A 25,452-nucleotide genomic window follows, 5' to 3' on the forward strand; every position below is an offset into this window, starting at 1 on the left:
GATTTAAGATTTGGTAAAAATTTCAAGTATCTAGATTCATTTGTTATTAAGTTACAACAATATATCAGAAATTGATTGATGAAAATTCTTTAATGTACCTATGAAAATCCAATATCGAAACAAAATTACATAGATAATAAATAATAATTATGTACTTGTTAAGTTTGTATAATACTATTATTCATCATTATAGTTTTATAACGCCTGTATAGAGCTGTATTACATCAAATCCTGACTTAAAAATGATAAACATAAAGTTGATTAATTTATTATTAGTTGTACCACGTTGACTACCATGGAACCCCTGGAAGTCACACAATATTTATTATCGGTACGCTAAACATATTTTTCCATGTCAATCCAAATTTGTATATACTATTGCATTTGAAAAAAATCAATGGTTAGGTTAGGAGAGTTGGAAAATCCTTTCTTAATGTACATGTAAAGCATAAGAGAAACCATTATTCCAAATGTTATTTTGTTTTGTAGCTTTTGAGAAGTAGTGAGTGAGTGAGTGGTAAGGTTATTAAGGTTTTATATACATTGATTATTATAGCGCCATGGAAAAGTGAATAATATAAAACCACATTAATTTATGGTCACCGGAGATCATGTGAAGTGGTAGTAATGATCAACTATGGGTGTCGGTGGTTGCAAAATAATTAAATTTGAGAATTACAGATGACAGCCGGCAGTCACATGGTAGTCAATGTGTTAATAGGCTTTTAACAGTAGACTAAAGAAAAATGTAAATTATAATATTGCATCACGGCGGAATAATGTGTTACTCTTTAATTTACTAAAAGCTCTTAATGACCCAACCAACGCCAGCTCGGATTCCACTACAATTCAAAATATACTTGATTTTCTTGATTTAAAAACCAAACCAAATTCTGTCACTCGTCTGGGCAAACCTTCTTCTTCTAATACTATCAAACCTCGACCAGTAAAATTACGTTTTTCGGATCAAAAAGATATTTTTGAATTATTCTCATTTCAAAATAAATTAAAATCAAACTCTACATGGAAAGACCTTCTTTTCTCTTCTGACCGTACCAAACAGCAACAAGAATACATGTCACACCTTCGCCAAGAACTTCTCAACCGTCAATCTAATGGAGAACAGGATCTCATCATTAAATACATCAAAGGCACTCCAACAATTATCGATTCAAAAAACTAAGTTCCATTCAAAATATATTCAACTGCTACTACCAAAATGTAAGAGGTCTTAATACTAAATTAAATTTATTAAAAACCAATATAGATTTCTTAGATTTTAATATTTTAGCTTTTACCGAAACTTGGTTACATAACAAAGTAAATTCACTTGAACTTGGTCTCGTAAATTACAAAATTTATAGATGTGATAGATCATTATTATCTAGCTGGTCGACCAGAGGAGGAGGGGTCATAATAGCAGTTAATAAAAAATGTATCTCCTCACCAATTGATATTGACGTAAAATCGTTAGAATTATGCTTTGTCTCTATAAAAATTAATAACACTAAAAATTTAATTGTGGGTTGTATCTATTTTCTGCCAAATTCTCCATCTTCTTTGTATAATGAATATTTTTCTATTTTAGATAACCTAATTTCTTCTCGCCCAAATGATGATCTTCTACTCTTCGGAGATTTTAATTTGCCAAATTTAAATAAAGCATCATTAAATGCTAACTTAAACCTATCCTCTCCTGAAGCTATTTTTTTGGAAAACCTAGCATTTCTTAATCTTTTTCAAATTATTACAATTTTCAATAGTTATGGTTTAATACTGGATCTAATATTATCCAATTCTAATTCTCATACCATGTCTTTAAATAAGGATGCTCTAGTTCCTGTAGATAATTATCACCCTCCTATAAATGTCAATTACTCTCAGTTCTACACACCCTCTCCGCTAACCTTTTTCCGAAGAAACCTTTGATTGGTATAAGGGTGATTATAATAATATTTTATCTTTCCTTGGTTCAATAAATTGGACCGAATTTTTCAATATTAGTAATGATATTACAACCATCACTGAAGAATTTTATTCGCTCCTATTCTATGCTATTAACACTTTTATTCCTAAAAAAAGATACAGCAAATCTAAATTTCCCTGTTAGTTTTCTAAAGACTTAATAAATCTAATAAATTAAAAAAATACCAACATTCAATATTTAAGTAATCTAACTCACACGATGATTACCAACATTTCTCTTCCTCACGTGCTAAATTCAAATCCTTAAGTAGATTTGATTACTCCCAATACTTAATTAAAATTCAAAAATCTTTTAAATCCCAACCTAAGAAATTTTGGTCTTTTATTAATAATATTAAGAAATCATCTGGTTTACCAAACACAATGTCATTTAACCATAAGACAGCTGATAATGGTCAAGAAATTGTTGACTTATTCAGTCAATACTTCTCCTCAGTATAAAAAGATACAGCTCCAACAAATATTATTTCCCAGTCTAATATAGTTCAATCTATTGATTCGTTAAACTCACTTCATATTGAACTCCTAGAAGTTTTCAATGAATTAGATACTCTCTCTTACAAAAATGTAATTGGTCCTGATGGTCTCTCTCCTATATTTTTATTTAATTGCAGATTTATACTTTCACCACCTATCACATATCTCTTTAATTCTTGTTTAAATAGTGGCTCATTTCCATTGTCTCGGAAATCCACCTATATTAATCCAATTCTCAAAAAAGGTAACAAATCATTTATCTCAAACTACCGTCCCGTATCAATAATTTCTATTCTCCCAAAAATATTTTCTAAGATAATAAATGATAAGCATACACCCATATTTAAAAATATTTTAGCACCACAACAACATGGATTTCGCAATATAAATCATGTCTTACTAATTTAATAATTATTAAACATCATATAATACAATCATTCTCTAATAATCAACAAACAGATGTTGTTAATACTGATTTTGAAAAAGCCTTGGATAGAGTAAACCACGATTTATTAATTAATAAACTACAGGAAATCGGCTTTGCAAATCCCCTATTATCATGGTTTAACTCTTTCCTAAGTCAAAGAATCCAATTTGTCAAATATAAAAATTTTATATCAACACCTATAAACGTGATTTCTGGAGTACCTCAAGGCGATCACCTTTCCCCTCTCCTATTTAATTTATTTATAAATGATGCTGTATCCTCCATTACACACTCCAACATTTTATTATTTGCCGACGATGCAAAAATTTACAAAGCTATTTCTTCCCCCGATGATATTAATCTTCTTCAAAGTGATTTAGCTTCATTTAACGAATGGTGCATTTCAAAGGTCTTTCATTAAATATTGATAAATGCCAAATTTTTACTTACTCCAAAAAGCACAATCCCTTGCATTTTAATTACCATATATGTGACATTAACTTACATCGTTCGTCATTGTTTAAAGATTTAGGGATTTTATTTGATTCCAAGCTATTATTCAATGCTCATGTATCAGCGATTAAAAATAAAGCTTTAGCTGTATTTGGTATGATAAAAAGAAACTGTTCCGATTTTCGTGATCCAGTTACTTTAAAATGTCTATATACCTCACTAGTCCGCTCTTTATTAGAATACGCTCCATTAATTTGGGACCACAACAATGTAGGACATAATGATCAACTTGAAAAAGTTCAAAATAAAGCTCTCAGATTTATAGGTCATAAATGTAATATTCAAAGAACTCCTCACTCTGGTTACGAAAATATTTTAAAATTATTAAACTTAGAACCTTTAAATGTACGTAGACACTTATCATACAACACCTTTCTCACAAAATTGCTAAATAACAAAATTGATGATTTATTTTTATTAAGTCAATTAAATTTCAAAGTTAAAAACTACTACACTCGCAACAATAATTTATTTTATATTCCTCATTCATCTAAAAAGTATACATCATACGACCCCATAAATATTTTAATGTCTTCAGAAAATAGTAAATTATTTTAATAAACATTGAATGTATTTTATTATTATTATTATTATTATTTTTATTATTATAATCATTATTATTATTATTATTATAATCATTATTATTATTATTATTATTATTATTATTCCTATTATTCTATATATTAATCGTTTCATCTATTATTATGTTATATTTTATTATTTAAAATTATATTATATTATTGTGATCTATACACATAAATTGTGAATTGGACTTTTGTCCGTATTAATGAATAAATAAATAAATAAATAAATAAATAATAGAGTGATGATACTTTTTTACAAGGCTGGGAAGTTAATTATTATTTTTAACTCAGTTAAGTTAAGTTAATATACACCAATAACAAAAGTTAAAGTCAAAAGTTAATACACACTTTTTGTTAACTTTTTATTAAATTTAAAAAGAGTTAATTTGTTTATACAATAGTACTTAATTTTTTTCCAACCCAAAACTAAATTATAGACTTATACACTATGTGTTAGCACTATAGTGCTATACTTTATACAGTATTTCCATAGAAGTTAGATTCAAATGATATCACAGTAAATATTTTTTGAAATGAAAACAGAATAGACTGAAATAGTGAAATATAATTAAATTAAAAACAAAATAAATTAATTTAACTTACTACTTAAAATTAAAAATGAATTTGTTAATAAAAAAGAAAATTAGTAAGTTAACAGTTAAGTTAATAAAAAGCCAAAAGTTGTTCATGCCCAGCCTTGCAATTTTATAGTATTTTTATTATGTTATCCCTGATAAATTACATATCAAGTTGTTTTTCAACAATATCATCAAATGCAATATCAGAGTATGTAGTGATTTCATCTTTTTCATTTTCTCCAATGCTGGCTTGACTGCTTTGACAATTTTCAATAATTTCTTCCAAATCAAACTCCATTGAATTGTTCATCATTTGACTAGCTATTAAAAATAGGAAAGTTATTATTAAAATTTAAGAATAATAAACTCATGGTTTCAGCCTAATAATTTCATGCAATGTTCAAAATAGATGTATCTAAAATGCAAATTACTATATAGTGATGAAACAAATAATTTAATTTGTGAAACCTATCTAGTATGTTATATTAAATAAAATATGTATAAAGCAAAAACTTTGATGTTTAAAAAGTGTAAGCGGGTGTTTATTATTTTTTATTTATAAATACAGTGAAATCTCTATTAACAGCGAATACACTAATGAAAACATTTAAGAAAAAAATTGTGATATATTTACTTAAAATTTTAGAAATATTAATATAGGTGATATTTTAAATTGAATATTGGAATTAGTATATTATAATATAGTGTATTTTAATAATAATAAACAAATGAAAAACAATAAATAATAATATTGAAAGTCCATCTTATATCTGAATATTTTTTTGGGTGTTTCTGGGTTTCAGTTTTTTAGCAGATATTATGTTTTGGCATACTCTAACACAAAATCATCAGTCATCACTGTCTGTAATATAATGAATATTAGTTCAGTAATGAGTAATGACCTATAAAACTGATTTTTTTGGTAGATACAATATTATGATATTATGTACAATCCTTATACTATTTGTATTATTTAAATCTTAAGTTATTTGTTATTCTTGATTAAAATGTCATTTTGTTTACATATTATACAGGCCAGAGACGGGTAACTTGCAATAATTACCTATCATTTAAGTGTTCAATTAAATAAAATAATGAATGTGAAATTATTTTATGGATAGAAATTTTTAGTTGAATTATATCAATTAGATCATGATTTATAAAGAAGAAATGGTGATATTAACTTGTAGTTCAGATAAAAAAATAAACTTAATTTTCCATTGAATAAGATCAGATAGTTCCGAGTTATATTTTTATTTTGATGATACACGTTTAGCGCATATCACTGACACAAGCAATAACACAATGGCCAAATTTCTCAAGCTCCTTATCGCCTGAGAGTGAACTAGTCGTTACCAACTGCTGAACATTTGATGATTGTAACTGGACGGGCAAAAATGGTGAGAGATGAGCATTATCGACAAAAAGAAAACTTGTATCTTCTGTCCTAGAACGGATTATATAAAATTGTTGCTATTTGGAAACAGACAAATTTAGAAATTTAAATAAACAAATTATCATGATAAATGTTATGAGTTTATTCATTCAACTCACGGAACCAAATATATAATGTTACTGGACAGATGAATTTACTCTTTATAAATAAAATAGATAAGAACATTTTTTTTAGATATATAACGGGCATTTATTAAGATGCTATTTTAAATTTGTTAATGAAGATGTATGTCAGGGAATACAAATGTTATTATTAGGGCCCGGGTTTCAATGCAAAATGCATCTTTTTTTGGTTAATCTTAGACAATGCTTTCCAAGTTTATAATTTGATTCATGTAACAGAGACTTCAAAGGTGAAATTTTTATTTTGCATTATTTTGCTTTTTTTGCATATTTTAATATTTTTTCATTTTTAGAACATATTTTAGCACTTTTCGTTCATTTTTTCGTTTTTAATGCATATTTGTATAATATATAAACATATAGTATTCATACATTTTATAGCCATAGATTAAATATTATACTAGCAGTATTAAATCTCTGATACGACTTAATAATCTAAATATAGCTAACTCAAAATATTACTCATGGTTTTTGGGGTTTTTCTAAAAACAAATAATAATAAACAAATAATACAATTTATAAACTATTTTAAACATACAATATTGTCTATCTTATCTTTATTTATAATTGCTCGGACTTGGCAAATAAAAAATAATCACGTCGAGGTCGCGTTTATTTCCTTTTTAAAAGCGCCTTCTAGAATTCTAAAGTTTAAATGTATGGGCCCAACTATTCTTTTACTACCTCAACCAACACTGACACATTGGGGTACTTGGTTAGAAGCGTCGGTATACTACTGTGAATATTTTCAATTTATTAAAATAGTTATTGATGGATTTGAAGAAACATATGCCATAGCTATCAAAAAAGCGCAACATTTAATGGCAGACAAAGAAATTGAATCTAACTTGACATTCATAAAAGCCAACTATGTAAATATGCCAAGCTGTATAACACGCCTTAAAGCATCAGGTATACCTCTAGTTGAGGCAATTGGTATCGTAAATAATGCCAAAACTTGTATTTTAAATAATACAAGCAGTTATGGAGAAGCAATAAAGAAAAAATTAGAAATTTTTTAAAATAAAAATTATGGTTATACTTTAATGGAAACAATTTCAAGTATTTTAGAAGGTAACGAAACCGCTCTAAAAAACATACCAGGAGAATTAACACCAGATGATATTTGTCATTTTAAATATGCTCCTATAACATCCGTGGACGTCGAAAGAAGTTTTTCAACATATAAAAATATTCTTTCGGACAATAGAAGATCATTGGTGTTTGGAAATATCAAACAATATATTATTGTTCAATGCAATGTTGAACATTTTATAGGTAAAATAGCATAACGTAGAATTTAACATAATCTTAAGTGAATATTTTGGTATGTTTAGAATGAACAATACAGCCTCCAATCAAACAGTCAATCTATCGTCAATAGTCGCAAGTCAATTTTTTTTTTGATTTTCAGTTTCTTTTTAATAAAATTAAAATATTATCAATTACCAATAAAACTATAATTTAATAAAAATTTATAAGTCATTTTTTAAGGTCATTTTCCTGGTTAAATGTATTTTTTAAAGGCATTTTTAGCTATTTTTTAGAGCATTTTTCAATGATTTTTAGTGCATTAAAATCCGGGCACTAGTTATTATAATAATATATATTATTATTAAATGCATGAATAATTTTGCAAATTACCTTATTCATATCATTTTTATATTATGTGGTATATAACTATGTTACATGCACCTTTAGTTCTGTTACTTCATATATTAGAGTGAATTAAACTCTTTTAAAATTTAAAAGTAAGATTATTATCTGGGGTGTCTCATAGGCTTTTTATTATATTTTAATTTTAAAGCGAATTATGAGCATTTTAAGATGTACAAACAAGTTCCAGTTTTAAAATACTTAGAACTCGCTTTTAAAATAAAATATAATAAAATATATATATTATAATTTAATAAATTTATATAACATACAAACTCTATGTATGTGTCCTAGATAATAATCTGACCTTTAAATTTTATAAGAGTTAAATTTACTCTAATTTATAAACTAACGAAGCTAAACGTGATCTGCTAAGCGTAACATTTGCATGTTAGGCAGAGACAACTAATGTCTGTGTAATTTCCTATTAAATACAATTAATTAGATAAATTTAATTACACTGCTGGAAAGGATTATCTTCGGATTGTAATTTTCTAGACGCCTCCAACATTTCTGCAGCTGTTGTTTTAGTGTCCTTACGCATATTTCCTCCAGAATACTAGACATAAAAACATTAAAAATGTTAATTTGTAATAATTAAGTATAAATAATATTGCACTGACTGCTCTAGTGTACAAAAAGCAGGTCTATTAGTATGACCATTGATTATAAATACCTACATTATAATTAATGGTATTACCTTAGATCATATAGAATGGTTAGAGCTACATGTGTGTTGATCATATACCGAGCTGGTTCCGACATAACCATTCACCCCCCGATAAATTTCTGGGAGCAACGCATTATTGCGCCAACAAATGCTAAAAAAATAACTAATAAGTAAGGGATTATGTTAGACACAGAAATTATTAAAGGCGCTAATTCCATTGCATATTATGATCTAAGGGTTTTACAAATGTATACTATCATCCTACAAATTAATAACTGATATCCTAATAAAAACACTCATTAAGATTGTGTTAGAAATCGTTAGGTTAAATACAAAACACTTTTTTCCAGTAAACTAAATTATGTGATGTAAAAGAAATTGTAACTTAGTTATTGATAAAATAGTCTAGTAGCAAATTACTAATGAATAAGATTGAAAAACGTATAGAATACACAATTAATAAAGGAATGTTTAAGTATATACTATTGAACTATTACCAAATCATTTTTAAGCCTGTAGTTTGTTTGTAAGAAAGTTGAACGATCCTGAGGAACTCGCAGTCCACTAGCAGGCCTTACTGGAGGTAATGGGATTTTGTTTACTTCACGACTTGCTGTCATTAGCATCTAAAAAATAAAACAGTAGGTATAAACTCTTAGTTCTTATCTTTAGTTGTAATTATTTGGTACTAAAAAATGTATAACATTGAGTAAAGTTACACATTCATTTTTGAAAACCATGGTCAGTTTTTTTGTCATCATTCAACATTTTTGTTTCACGATGTTAAAATCTAATATACCTACATAATAAAATTGAAAAATTGATTATGGCAATTGGTAGTGCAATTGATTTTAGCCAAAATAATCTTACATCGCGTGGAGGAGGTCGACAAAATATTCCATCTTGTGCCAATTGTATTGCTACTTTCACATCGTCGGCATCAACACTCTTCTTTTTCGCAAAGTTTGAAAATGTCTTAGCATCGTCCAACAGTAGCGTTGTGTATCCTTACAAATAAAACAAACACTTTTTATAACAGTGAAAAGCAACACATTAGTTTCATTGCATTTATAATTACTGTGGTTTAACTCCAAGAGATGATTTAAAACTTGTGGTTCAAAATCAACAATACCTAAATCTTTCATAATCGACACAATAATTTGAGTGTCTTTGGGCATATGTTTTCCTTGTGAAGACGCCATTTTACCAAGACAGATTTCTATAAATTTTTATAAATTATAACAACAACAGAAAGCTAATCACGGATGTCTGATAAAAATATAAAAATGGCTAAAATCAATAATCACAAAAGAAATGGGCAGTTCCATATCATGGATCACGGTTACTTTCCCCATACGACACAAACACCATCTGGCAACTATGGCCACACGATCATAAATAATATTATATATTATATTATATTATTATCTATGCGTACGAATTGGTAACACAGAATTTACCAAATTATTGAATTGATTTTACAATAATATATTATAATTTATTACTACATATTTATTAATATCAGATCGATCGTCACCGTTTTTCTTTATGACAACATAATATTATGATTATATCGTTTTCAGAATTTAATTAATACATTATTAATGTTAATAGAGACACCAAGTTTGTTTCCAATTTGAAATGAGTAATGACTTTGGAATCATCGCATTTAATAATAGACGCATTACGTACGTGCAGCACTGTTTTACACACGTCAAAGTATAAAACGTAAAAAATTAACGATTCCAGACTCTCCAGTTATCGCCAAAATATATTTTTATTAAAAGACGTTTCGGCCAATTATTATTTTGGAACCATATTATACAAATGTAATATATTCTTATCATATGAAATTATTATTATCATTATATAATTGCGTAATATCATATGTTACCCATTATATTTAAATATTCGATATTTAAAATTATAATATCTAAGTAATAATGATATTGTCTGAAAAATATAAATTTTAATGCAAGTACATAATAATAACACATTGGTCGAATTTAGACACAATTAAATTAGAGTTTTGAAATATTATATAATTGCATATTACATATTATCCATTATATTTAAATATTTCAAATAATTATACATCTTTCAAGTAGGTATAGGTCAATCAATAAAGTCTTAAAAGAGTTTTAATAAATCACATAATTAAAAGAAACTGTTTCGACAAAAGTGTACCTACTAATTTCATTGGAATTTTTTTTATATTATTATTAGCACTGCTAATTCTGATTTAAGTATCTGTCTACAATGTGTCTTTCAGTATTTTTAAAAACGAAAAAAATGATGTGTGTGCCTTATAAAATTGTTCATTGAAATGAGAACGGAAATATTCACAATTGTTGGTAGTTCTTTGTAATGTCGCTGTATATGCAGCCCACATACTTGGCGGAAATTCCGAATTATTATCAATATATTTTCCAAGATATAATCTATAAGATGTAAATGTCTATAAAATTTTCAATTTGTATAACTTAGAATTAAATATTCAACACAAGATGTAGTTCATACTTAAACTAAAAAATCTATTATAACCACAGTTTTTTTAATAGATATCTTAAGTTCAAATTTGGATAATATTAGATATTTAAACGAATAATAGGTACCTACTCATTTTGTTGTAATTTAAAAATATTATTCGTGGACACTTGAAACTTTTAAAGTAAATACCTAATATATTATTATATTTTATAATAATATTTTTTTTCAAATGAAATGTGTTCGGCAAAAATGAATTGAACCTAATGTATCTATTATTATTTCAATGATATTATAAAATCATAATACTCACTTGCCCGCCTTATTCTTTATAAACAAATTACAATATAATTTGTATAAGTATATCAGAAAGTAAAGTTAATTTTAAATAGTTAAGTGTGTTAAGGATATTATACAATTTGTATGCGTTAATTTATATAAGAATTTGTTTCAATACAATTTATATACAACAAGCGGATTTGTATGCAAAATACAACCAAAAAATATTTGCTAAAAATCTTAATATGCAAAAAGAAGTAAATGCATTAAATTGTTCAAATATGAATGAAAAAAAATATCCTATTAAAAATTACCAAAAAAGGTATTTATTATCTGAATATTTTATTAAAATTATTTAACAGTACTAAAAATACTTTTCTATAAAATATTTGTGTTTTGTAGGTAGTTTTAACACTTTTAACTTAGGTATAAGAAAAAATCAGGAATCAATTAATATCAAAAATGTATCCTAATTACTTAAAACAACATACTATAGGTAATTGAATCATTTGTGTTTGTTGATACATAGTTTTAATTTAAAAAAAAAAAAACAAATTCCCAAATATATTACTAAATATATATGACTTACTTAGTCAGAATTTTTTATTTAGGAAGTACAAAACCTACTGCAAGTATAACAATAACCAATAAATTACAACACATTAGTCATATAATTCTAAATTTTAAATTAAAATTAAACTATACATTTTAAATGACAAATATGAAAACTATGATAGTATAATTAATAAAGATTTTAAATAATTTTCTCTTGAGTTATAAAATTTAATAATACAATTTTATTATATTTATAAATAAGTCATTGACAAATAATTTTATTCACAAACATGATTCAGAATGCAACTGAAGGGAATTGGTGTTCGCTTACTTTTCTTTCAAAGAAGTTTGTCTCTCCTTGTTGAGAGGTAAGTTCCATGAATGGGAACAGGATTGATGACCAGTAAACCTATAATTTACATATTTAATTAAATTTGATAGTTTATATGACTACGATCAATAAATGTACACACCGTGTATATATGTATGTATGTATGTAGGACACTCCACGTCTTTTAACAACCTATCAGCAACATCTTCAATATATACCTTTTCACAAATTCTGCCAACCATTTTGACAGAGGAAGCGTTTGGCCAAAAATTTTGCAGAATAGCCACGGCTTCAAAAATTATATGTGTGATAACAGCTGGAGATGTCTTTTGATCCAATTGTTTAGAATAAGACACAAGCAAAATATGTGTGTAAAATCTATAAACATAATAATAATAAAATAGGAGATACAATGTTTTTAGTATGCATTTGGAAAGTAAATACAAACATTTTTGAGCAGATTATTTTTTAAATAAGATTTAATTTTGTAATTAACATTGAAATCTGGCAATAACCATTGCTTGAAAAAACCATTAAGTGTAAGTCACATCTACTAAACAACAATACATGGACCTGAAAGATATGTGTTATGAATAAATGTAATATTGTATGTAAAATAAACAATTCATATTAACCTATGCCAATAATTAAGGTGTAAACCTTATTATCTTGTACTTTATGAAATTTTAGATGTTCAGAATGTTCACATGTTTGCACACCTCAATAGAACTTTATTTTGTATCAAGTTGTCACTTACTCGCAATGTACCAAAATATAGATCCAATTGTCATAACACTCATAACAATTAGATCAATAGTGACGGGACGAGTTCTAAAATAACTTTTTGTTTCTAAAAACAAATGTAGTTGATAACCGTATATTCTCATCATTTTTATCAATTAGGTATGAGATTTATTAAAATTACAGTAATTAAAGATAAGTAATAATTTCAATGTAATTCCACTAAAATGTCTTATCCCTGTAGTCCAAACTAGTTATAGATACCTATTTTCTTTGCAACTTGGGGCCCTCTGTGTTATTTAAATTGAATTCTTGCTCAGCAAAATTATATTGCATAAAAAAAATTTAAACTTTGTTAAAAATATGTCAGTGCACCATTTGTTTTCTCTCCTTGAACTACAAGCAACATGCAAATGTGAGAAGAGTAGATCCAATTATGTACTGTTAGGTTTAATATTATAGTAATACAACATAATACTATAATCAAACTTAAAATAAAAAATAATTATTAAGGAACCTTATAGAGAAGCCCTAATTATTTATTAGTACTTTACTTTTAAAGCAAGCTATAGATATTTTAAGATTGTAACCTATAATTATTTATTTATTAATTTATATTGACTAAACGGCCTAAGCCCTTCAAAACAAATATTATACAATGTGTCCAGTGAACAGGTGGGTATATTAGTTAATAGCACAGTAAAATAGCTTTAAAATAAAAACCTATCAATAATATTCTCACTATATTCTCATTGAATTTCATAATTCACTCCAATATTTTCTGGCTTCATCAGAGCCGCCAGCATTATCTTCAATGTCTGAAAAATTGTCTATAGATTGGCGCGACTTCTTAGTTCCTTGTATGTGGTACATCATATATTTCAGTTTTGAAAATTATAATAAGTATATTCCACTGTATGAACTAAAAACAATAAACCACTATGTAACATTTGGTTTTGGCAAATATTTAAAATCAAAGACTTGAGTGATATACTTACATAAGTGTGTGTGAATTAGACATTATTCGGTTTCTAAGGCTTTTCTAGGTGAATTAAAATCATCAACTGTAACGTCTCCAAATCCTTTTTTTGGCTGTTCATGTTCTTCAAACCTATTGTCGGAGAAATATAATTTTCTGAAAATGTCAAGTTGTAAAAAATATCTAAATACCTAATTCATGAATCATATTAAATAATTTTACCTCTTAGATAATTTACTAGTTGTGCTCAGAGAAGTACCAGTGTTGCTGTAAATTATTAAAATGTATTTAATATTGTATATTTTACTTCTCTATCCCAGATAAGTGGTTTAGATTATGTTTTGAGACAGCCTCTGGCCATAATATATACTTTTTACTGAGCCTTGTTTATAATCACTGGTTGTGAAATGATTACTGCAGATTCTGTGCCAGATATAAATAGGGTAATCATTTAATTTAAAGATTTATAGCCATAATTTGATTCTATTTTCATTTTTTTGGAAATCTATATTTGTGAACAAATTAGCAAATTAGACTGACCCCATATTATTAAGAAATATAATCAGTACAACTAGAAAATAATACTTACAAACGAAAATTAACGTAATGTTGCGTAGCGATACTTTGGATGTTTTACTAAAAATAATTCACTCGTGCATGGATTTTTTTCTACTAAAACGTATAAATACAACTCCGTACGAATGGAGTCTGTATTTCTGTTAAAATTTCAAATACCTACCTAATAATCGAATGATTCAAAATTCGTAAAACAATAAAATAACATTTTGTTGTTTAATTTGATAACAAGTATTACTATCTTAGTGATAAGTCAGAACGGTTATCTATTGGGTGTGGTACTTCTGGCCGATGTGGCGGGAATTTAAATTTTACTGAAGTCCGAAACTTCGTAAACGCTGACTCCATAAGCATGAATTCAGCAGACGTGAAACTTAACATGGATATTTTATTGTCTGCGTCTTGTGTAGCCAGATTAAGAACAACAGATCATATTTAGCATCGTTAATTTAATAAATAGAATGAAACGACCTATTATGAAACTATTAGCAAATTTATGATTAGCGTAATAATTTTTTTTTTTAAATTTTTTCTGTCTGTATACATGATAAGTAGTTTAAATAATGGCTATATCTAAACCTATAACCAGAAATAATTTTTTAAGAAATATTCTTGAACGTTTTCCAATTATGATTTTTCCTGAAAATTGTACGTACATAAAAATATACATAATACGAAATTTGCAATTTTGTATTTAATTTCGCCATTTTATTAAGAAAATGTATAGCTTTTCTATAATAATCAATGTCAACCACAAAATAACATAAAAATGCAAGAAGTCCCGAACCCTACAGTCATAAATACAGTCCTCATAAATGCGCCTTTTCTTTGTCAAAATCTACTTTTTCTAATTCCATCGATACGACGTGTCGGCCTCGAAAATTATCTTGAATTTCACACTGAAAAAATATTCGGATAACCATAATATTATGTACAAGCCGACTACGAAGGATCCCACATTTTGAAATCAGAGCGGAGCGATGATTGTATTGATTTTAACAATATTATGTGAGTTTTATTTTATTTTTTTGGTCCTTGTGTACACGATAATTAGTCGATAGAATTCTTCGATTTTCAACTTCAGTATCTTGATCGACGGGAAAGTGAATCTAGTTTGTGCATTGAGAGTAATTTTCAAAAGCACCGGGAATAACAAATAAAAAAGGCTAGCCAATTCAGGGATCGGCCTGTAAACTTTCTTGATTTTTAATTTTTAGAAATGTATTAATTAATATCACACCCAAGTGGTATAACAATTTGAATCCAGAAAAATATCGGTGTAAACATCCCCACAAAAAATCATTTTCATTTTCATTTAGTAAAATAGATCTCTGAAATCGGAGGGTGGATTTCGTTGTTTGGGGTCTTGTTAGATTTACATTTGTTAGGAGAAGTGCAGTGAAGATTTTCAAAAATTTATCTTTAATAATTAATTCACAAAGAACATTAAGAAAAATTAAAACAAATCTTATTGGTCGTTTTTTGATGTTGATCGACTTTACAGATTTGTAGTAAATTAACGATTGGAGATAAACTTCTGAAAATTATTAAATTTCTTAAAATTTCATGTACCTACCGTCATTTGTTTTAGACTTGCACCGAAAACCAAAATCGATATTATCAATATCAGAACTTGAGTAAAAATTCCCGTTTTTCCTTAATTTTTCTTTTGTTTTCACGTCGGTTTTGAAAACTACTGGGAAATGTTTACTTTTGACCCCCTGAAGTACCAACTAGATTCACTTTCCTATCAGAAAAGTTACTGTTGAAGAAAATCCAAGCACTTTTACTGTCCTTTTAGGTGATGACAGACAAAAAAAAATTAAAAATTAAAAAAAAAATAAAAAATATATAAAAAAACACACATTGTAAAATCAATACATTCATCGCTCCGCTCAGAATCTAAAACTAAACCAAACTTAAAACAAAAACTAAAAAATAAAACTTATAAATATATAAATAATGTTTTAACAGTAACAACATAAAATTTATATTTTTAAAGGTTTCTGTGCAAGAAACAGAGTCCATTACAAAAGTAAAAATAACAATCATATTAGGTAAAGGTAATTAATTATGAACTTTTTTAATACTTTCAATTACATCTGTGTCTACTTCATAGTGTGTGTTATTTTGGTATATTAGATACAAACATTTTTCTCTAAGTTTTGGGTTATCTTTTAAATTAATATCCTTACTAAAAAGCCACTAAGTGTGTGTCTGACTACTAAATACATATACTGAAGTTTTAAAATAAATAGCAGCGGCAAATATTTCGTTATCAGTACCCCAAACTTCTATCACAATCAGTAATAAGTATTATCAATGGTTGTATACTTGTAAATACTTATTTGGAATAAGTAATATTTACATACATTTTCTATTCTGTTTTGTTTTAAATATGATTGCAACTGATCTCCACCTAAACATTTAAAAAATTTAATAATTATTTGTGTACCTACATCATCAAAATATTAAATTACTTTTATGTCACCATAATTTTATAATACATTACGTGTTGTTAAAATTAGGATTGATTAATTTAAATTTGGAGTACCTATTGTGTTATAATAATAGGTATCTCTCAAGAATTGTTTAAGTTAATATGATTTTTTTTTTGGTTTAAGTTTTTGGCTTTTATAATAATACAAAAAAGAGTGACAGTTTAAAAATACCTTCTGAAAGGTACTAACAACCAACTCCTATAAAAGCCATTACTAACTTATACTATCTAAGATAATATATAAATTGTACCAAATATAAACAACAGAAGATCTAATATTTTAATTTCTATTAAAACTTCTAACGATTATTTAACAAATCTATTTTTGGAACTGACCTCCAAATTAGTTTCAATAATGAATTAATATAAATAAATAATATACGTGGGGGGAGGGTATATATAGTAACCTTACTATTAGACTTTTATATTATATTATATATTTTTTTTCTAATATCAAAATATTAATTATGTTGTAATTATAAAAAAATAGAATGAATATGACATACCTCTTATTGATAGACTACTCTGCAAAGTTTCTTAAAATTTGTCTTCGTTGAATTCTTCGGTAAAAATATTGTCCTCGATTATACTACTATCCTCATTTGGGAATGTTTAAAGTCAACTAGAAGTAGTGGCTCTCTTTGGTATAATAAAAAAAAATGGCGAATATTTAGCTTATGTTTGTAGTACGCCCGGTTTGCAAAGAGAACACCTTGTAAAACGTTAGGCCATTTAATTTTATTTTCAAAATATCTAAAATTGATATTATTGTAGTTTTAATAATATATTAATTTATATTTATCATACAAAAAGAGTTAACATACATTGAGCGAATAATTTTTAATGGCGTGATTGAATCTTTGTGGATAGTATGGTAAAGTAACTTTATGAATAGTTCCGGTCAATTCATCGCATCAATTATTACAAAATTCCCAACACTGGTCGCTAATCACAATTTTTGGTAGCCATGTCAACAAATAATAATTATTATTTAAAATATATAATAAGCTACAGTAGTTGTTTTACACTCTTTGTTCGGACAATGGCAACACATTGAAAACCTAAATAGTATATTTTATTAGGTAATTAGTAATTACAAATTAGTTTAATAATTTTTAATTTATTAGTTAAAAGTAATATACCTTAAAAATCAAGAAAGTAAAAGGAAAACAGGAATTTTTACGTAATGTCGATTTTCGAAAAAAATAATTTTAGTTTTTGGTTTACCTATAACTTTAAATCAAATTACCGTAGATATATGCATTTTTTTCACTGAATGTTTTAATAGCTTCTTTAAGTGATGCAGAATCTCTTCAGTATAATCTTAGTAAATTTCAATTATGGAGTAAATTAAATTTATTACCGTTAAATATTGATAAATGTCATACGATAACATTTACACGTAAAAAAATCCCATCTTTTTTAACTATAATATTGAAATGTGTTCTCTCACTAGAGTAAATGTAATCAAAGATCTTGGTATTTATTTTGAAAGTGATCTTTCTTTTAAAACAAACCATAATATGATAATTAATAAATCGTTTAAGAAGTAAGGCTTTATTAATAGAAATACTAAAGATTTTAAAGATCCGTTATGTTTAAAAACCTTGTATACATCTTTAGTTAGATCCAATCTTGATTTAGGCTCCATAATTTGGTTATGCAAATACTTGACATATATAAATGATTTAGACAATGTACAATATAAATTTTAAAAAAGGATTTCATACTTATCGAATATTCCATTATCTAGGGACTCTCTCCATCTAACTCAAGATTATATTGGCCTTGTTTCTCTTTCACTTAGACGGAAATATTAACTGATATTATGTTTGTCTATGATCTTATTAATTACAATATTGTGTGTCTTGAATTGTTGTCTGAAATCAGTTTTCGAATTCCATATCTAATTACACGTAATTCAGATTTATTTTTAATTCCTCATTATAAAACGAATAGTGGTACCAATTCTTTTTTCCCTCGAGTTTTAATTTTAGCTAATAAAATTTGTATACATTTAGATATATTTTTTCTCTCACGCAATTGTTTTAAATCTAAATCTATGTTATTATTAAAAAATATTGATTGATTAATATGAAAAAAAAAATGTTTAAAATGTAATTATAATTTTATATTTTTATTACTTTTAATTCAGAGTTAATTTTATATTATTTTTACAAATAAATAATTATTTTTACTACAAAATATCAAAATCACTACATGAGAAATCGAGCGAATATACAATATTGTAAGAATATAAACTTCAAACGTTCAAAAAAGTTTTACTTTAGACATTTTTCTTTGATAAAGGTAGACGAACTTATGAATAATCTTGTATTACATTCTCAAATCTTAAATTAAAAAAAAAAACTTTTTTTGTATATTTTACTTAAAATAATTAGCAAATTTTCGTGATTTTTCAGTATTTTGTAAAGATTTTATGCTTATAAAAAAAACTATGACGAATGATTTTTAATATTTTTCAAATTTCATTATAACAATATAGTTGAAGCCTTGTATTAAATTTTTTATTCATAGAAAAAAATTAGTGTTTTATGACAATTTTGTCGATTGGAAATTGTTTTTACTTACCATTAAACATGGTTGGACATTATCGTTTTACACTATCAAGAAATGCAAAGACAACAGTATTAAAGTATAAAGATGTATGAAATGTTGAAGAACGGTTGTGAAGAACGAGATGGCTGGCTAGCAGTGGTGTATGAAAAGACAATTTAGGCAAGACTATTAAGCCACTAAGTTAGTCGCTAAAAAACAACGGAAACTGTGATACATTGGTAGGTGAATTGGGTCCCGAGCCACCAGGGTACTATGCTTCTAACACCGCCGTTGTACGTTGGAAATCATTTTATGAAAATAAATAATGATTAAATACTTACCTATAATAAAATATTCATCAGTTATTAGTCGTTATTGTGACTTTCCAAAAGTACAAACTAGATTCACTTTCCCATCGAACAAGATACTGAAGTTGATAATGGAAGCATTATTTCGACTACTCATCGTGTACACAGACACAATACACAGACAAAATAATATAAAAAAACACACATCATTGTAAAATCAATACATTCATCGTTACGCTCAGAATATAAAAATTTACTTGAAGTATGTAAACTACGTGAGTCATTGAGTTTGTTGAATAATATAGTTGGCAAATTATAGTGAATACACCCCCCCCCCTTTAAAAAAAGAACATTTGAGTGCTTTTGTACTCACGAATGATGTGTAAACATATTAGCTGTAGTACGACTTTGATTGAGGAATATAATGTCATGGTTTGAGTGGGAATTTGTTTAATAAGGTAACAATAATCATACAAGATCGCGTTCTCTTTAAAATTTATATTTCTTCAATATCTTTTATACATGTAATTATTGGTTTATGGTAGCTGAAATAAGATATATAAATTTCTGATTTTATAACATTTAAAAATCGCGATAATACACCGTCTAGTGTAGTTTTGTAGTTGGTACTCGGAATATTTTCTAAAAACAAAATCAGTGGTTGTGCCTCATCTGATGAAAAGTTGATGTTGAAGTCACCTCCCAGTATCATTAGCATTTTGTCGTAATCTTCTCCAAGTTCTGCAGCTCCTCCCGGAGTGTATGGAAGTAGAACTAAGTGTAAGTATTTTACGATATCGTTTATATGTTGGTTGAGAGATATATAGACGACGACAGAAAAAAGTTTCTGCCTGTTCAGTAGTATACATTCGGCTGCACATAAGTCTCCAATCGGTCTTGAAGTCACTGTTAGACCTGTTGTTTGGCGATATCCAATGTCCATGTTTGGTGTCGTTATATGAGAAGTATTTTGCTTCTGATAAATTGATTCCCCAAAAAGGTCGTACTACAAACCGATAGCATAGATGTTTACACATCAAAATGTATAGCGCTATTTCTGGCTATTTCTGTGGATTTTATTTTATTTATTTTGGTAATCACTCGGTCAGTACTCACTACTCAGGGTATCGTGGAATCCGTGGTCGTTGACGTAGTAATATTTAATATTTAAAACATTATAAAATATAAACCATGTCTAGAAAAAATACGTCAATCGTTTGGAAATATTTAAAAAAATTGTCAAACAAGTATAATGAAGCAGTTTGCTTAATTTGTAAAACAAATTATGAACATGGTCATGGGCTGTCAAATTTACGTGAATATTTGCGACGAGTTCATCAAACAAAGTTAGATACGGATAAACACAATATGAAGTTAGAGAAAGATTTAGATCAAGAAGAAAATAATGACCGGCCAAGTAATTCAAAAACTGTAAATTATGGTAAGTACTAAGTAGTTGGTTTAAGTATACTTAAATTATAATTCGCAGAGTTTAAATACTAGTTAGTTCTAAGTATATGTATATTATATTGACGGTGCTTTCGAGCTTGTATAGACACCACTACGATTTTTACCTGGGGATGCTATAGAAAATTCTACTTGGGATAAAAAAATTAAATTAAAAAAAATTATTCGTTTTTCAGGGACACTAAAAAATTATATGGATTTTGTTAAAAACTGGTTTTGCGTAAAAATTGACGTTTTTCTTTATTTTTTCTTAAAAGTATTAATTAAATTAAATTTGTTATCGGAAACCACCCTCAGAGCTGAAGATCGAAACATTTTTTGAACTATTTACCGTCTAAATGGCATAGAGTATTAATTACACATTACACACAAAATCACGCATCAATACTGTGATAATACATAATACATAATATTGGTTGTTGAATAGCGTCCGAGCCACCAGGGTCCCATGTCGTAACGGATAAACACGGCGGCAAATGGGAATGAGAAAAGATCTCATCAACATAATATAATTTTATTATTTTTTTAACATCTATCAATCACGCATAATCGCCGCCGGTGTAATAAACACTTTAAGTTTTTACGTGTATTATAGATTTTTGTCATATATTTATATTGTCTTTATTGATGTAAATTTTTTATACTAAAAATAAAAATTTTAACACTAACCAGTTATCGAGTATAGGCCGAGTAGAAATGTAATTACAAAATGGGTATTATACTATTATCAAGTATCAACTATATAAACATAGGACAGTAAACACGAGATTTATTTTGTACTATGAAATGTTAATAATCAGATATCTTTTCCTAAAACCTTAAAAAACTTAATTGTGTATCTATAAGTACTAAATAATAATAAACGGAATTCGGAAAGTTATAATTAAATTTATAATTATAATTTAAGTCCCTCAGAGAAATTATTATTTTTGCTTATAACTTTTACGAATTATATATTTTATAAATCAGTATTATATATTATTTTTGAATTAAGTTTTATTTATAAATAATTTATGACATTGATGAATAAAAATAATTTTAAAAAAATGCCCGTGATAATTGATGGTACTACTATCGGGAAATTGGATTATCCGGTGAATGGGTGAAGTCACAATTTCAAAATTGGTATTGCAAATTGTTGCAAATCAGTTTCAAAATATTTTCATTGGTTTGAAGTCAATTGACCAAAGGGAGAGGGGGTAATCCGTGAAGTTGGCATTATTATTTTGGGCGTAGACCGTTTAGGCGAATCGACCCAAAATATAGTCCGTTTGGGCGAATAACTATATACCATTTGGGCGAGGGTTTAGTCAACTAAAACTACCTTTTGGGCGAATAGATATATACAGTTTAGGCGAGAATAATTCAATTAAAAATACCGGTATGAAAATGCTTATAATATACACTCAATAATTAATTAAACAAAATCATATAAAATGTGAATAATTAATAATAATAAGTCAAAAATCATATAAAATATAAATAATTGGTCAAAAATTATATAAAATATAAGGAATCTACAGCCAAAAATCATAATTTAACACATAAAAAATTAATAATAAGTCAACAATTATAAATAAAATTACATCTAATGTAATTATAGTACAGTTTAAAGTAATTTATTAGCCTGATATTTTAAACCTAAACATTTTATGCATTCTAATTGGCTAATGTTCCCTCTTTCATATTTATTCCATGTTTCTTGCACAAACTCTTTTTTTTTATAGTTTCTTTTCGTTGAGCGTTGGGGATATTTTTTGAAATGGAATTGATTTTAATCATATTTTCAGTTTGGATTTCTAATAATATTGCAATAACTTGATGTACATGAGGGTGTGGTGTGTAAAATTGTTTATTAAAGTGAGAATGAAATGATTCTGGTCCATTTGTGGTTCTGGGATGGTCAAATATTGGTGATGACGCCAACAAATGAGGGGGGAACTCTGAGGTTTCGTCTATATAGGTGTCCAAAACATAATCGGCAAATTGTACACATTCATTGTCAGCTGGCATAATTGATAACAACTCAGTAAATGTATCTCCTACTTCGGCTGGTGGCAAAAATGATAGACCAAAAAAAAATTTGAGCCACAATCCGACTTCAGAATCTTTAATTAAATACGCTTTCGATAAGTTTTTATGTTTTACTATTTGCCTATACCCACTTTGGCTTAAATGAAATGTACATGTTATTAACTGACAGTTAGGAAATGTTTGCGTTGTAGCTAAATGTGCAGCTTTTTCAAAATCCGAATGAAAAAAATCTACTTCAAGAATTTTTCCAATTAGTTCATTACATAACTTAGATATTTCAAACCACATATTCAAATAACTGTTTTTTGATTTTGATGTTAAAAATATATATGCTACTGGTACATAATAATTGTAAGTATAGACATGTAATGTATATAGTTGACAAAAAAACTTGGGACAATACGAAAATGTCCCGTCTCCAAAGACATTTTTAGATTTACACAGGAGTTGTAAATTGTCACGACACGTTATAATAACAATTGACTTTTGTTGATTTACAAAACAAAATTGCTGATCATTGTATTTAATTGTTGATTGCATATCATATAATTTATCAAATGACTCTTTTTGCAATTTTGGTAATATTGGGTACTGCTGTTTACGACTACGATAAATTGATCGCCTAATTAAATTAATATCAGAATAGTTAAGTTCATCCTGAAGTCTAGACTTATCTTCTAATAATTCTTTCCTAATAATTTTATTAGGTTTTTCATGTGTTTGTTCAGTAGTTTTTTTTTTAGAAGAACTTCGAATTATATCTATAGCTAAAGATCTTTTTGTACTCGGCTCATGATTATGTAAATGTGTTGTCATCTCTAATATATTTTTTAAATGACTATCAATTAAGACACTTACTTTACATTTTTTGTTTGTACAACGAAATCGAATTGTTTCATTTTGAAGAATATTTGATTCCGTGTACTTGAACTGTTCGATAACTATACATATTTTATCTCTTTTCGTAGTTAAAATATGTTCGATTTTTAAATCCATTTTAGGTAAATGTAAAAAAAAATAGAAAAACTTACAACTGACTACTATTGTTAAAATTAATTTTTAAATACTTGTACATGAAAGTATTATTTAAGACACTACACGTAGCACACTACAGTGTTATTATGTACAACTTGGACAGCGTGTCTGAATCGTAATCTTATTTTCGATAATAGTGATTAATAACGATTAGCAATATTGCAATAATATCATCAGTACCTATCTGTCACCCGGTTTTTACCTCGCACACAGGTAAAAATAATTTCACTCGCCCAAACGGTACAAATGATAGTCGCCCAAACGGACTATTCATTTTTTTGGTAAAAATTATTACCTTCGCCCAAACGACTACCGGCCATTATTTTTACACCTATCGATCACGCATAACCACCACCAGTGTAATAAACACTTTTAGTTTTTACGTGTATTATAGATTTTTATTATCTATGTTGCTCTTGATTATAGGAGAAATAATTAAAAATATAAAATAATTAAATAATAATCATTATTGGTTACTATTGGTTAATCGGGAAGATCAGTTACAATTATGCATCAAATCGAATTTTCGCACATTGAATACCAGGGTGGCTGAGTTGCACGTACTGCAGTGAGTTATACAAAAAAGGAGTTGAACAATCACAATTAGCTCAGTTTTTAAGTGAGTTATGCGTGTATGATAAATGTAAATTAACAATGCTCATAACTCACTTAAAAACTGACCATCGTGAAAAAACTTCACTCTAATTTGTAAGCTAACGGTATAAAACTTGAACTGCTGAGCGTAAATTTGGTACCTATGTTACGCGGTTGTAAGACGAGTCAACGCGGGTGTGCCGTCCTCTTAATATTGTACAATTGTATATTATATTAATTTAATTAAGTTGGATATCGTTTTCATCTCTAAACCTATATTATAATATTATAATATAATTTAGGTATAATTATTAAAGCACGTATGTTGTTGCATCTTGCATTTGCAACTTTTATTCTAGTGTTCCAATACGAATTAAAATATTAAGTGTAATATTTTGGAATTTTTGAAATTGTATTGCAATTTTCTTTCATTTATTAATTTATAAATTAATTTAAACAATTTTTAAATTTTTTCGCGTAATTTTTCTATGGTTTTTACTTATTGACTGTAAATACTTAAGAGCGTTTGAATATTACA

General features: G+C 27.1%; 1 protein-coding gene across 1 annotated transcript; it reads right to left on the reverse strand.

Annotated features, from left to right (window-relative positions):
- Positions 1 to 4,350: 4,350 nt before the first annotated feature.
- LOC132936423 (transcription initiation factor TFIID subunit 9-like) lies at positions 4,351 to 9,709 on the reverse strand. Its single transcript, XM_061003148.1, has 5 exons — positions 9,548 to 9,709; positions 9,340 to 9,476; positions 8,967 to 9,095; positions 8,259 to 8,358; positions 4,351 to 4,886 (listed from the first exon to the last, which is right to left on the reverse strand). Exons 1-5 carry the CDS (start codon positions 9,669 to 9,671, stop codon positions 4,726 to 4,728), a joined length of 651 nt encoding a protein of 216 aa, XP_060859131.1. The 5' UTR covers positions 9,672 to 9,709; the 3' UTR covers positions 4,351 to 4,725.
- Between the last annotated feature and the right edge of the window lie 15,743 nt (positions 9,710 to 25,452).

Source organism: Metopolophium dirhodum, chromosome 1 (assembly GCF_019925205.1).
Source record: "Metopolophium dirhodum isolate CAU chromosome 1, ASM1992520v1, whole genome shotgun sequence".
NCBI classification, from domain to species: domain Eukaryota; kingdom Metazoa; phylum Arthropoda; class Insecta; order Hemiptera; family Aphididae; genus Metopolophium; species Metopolophium dirhodum.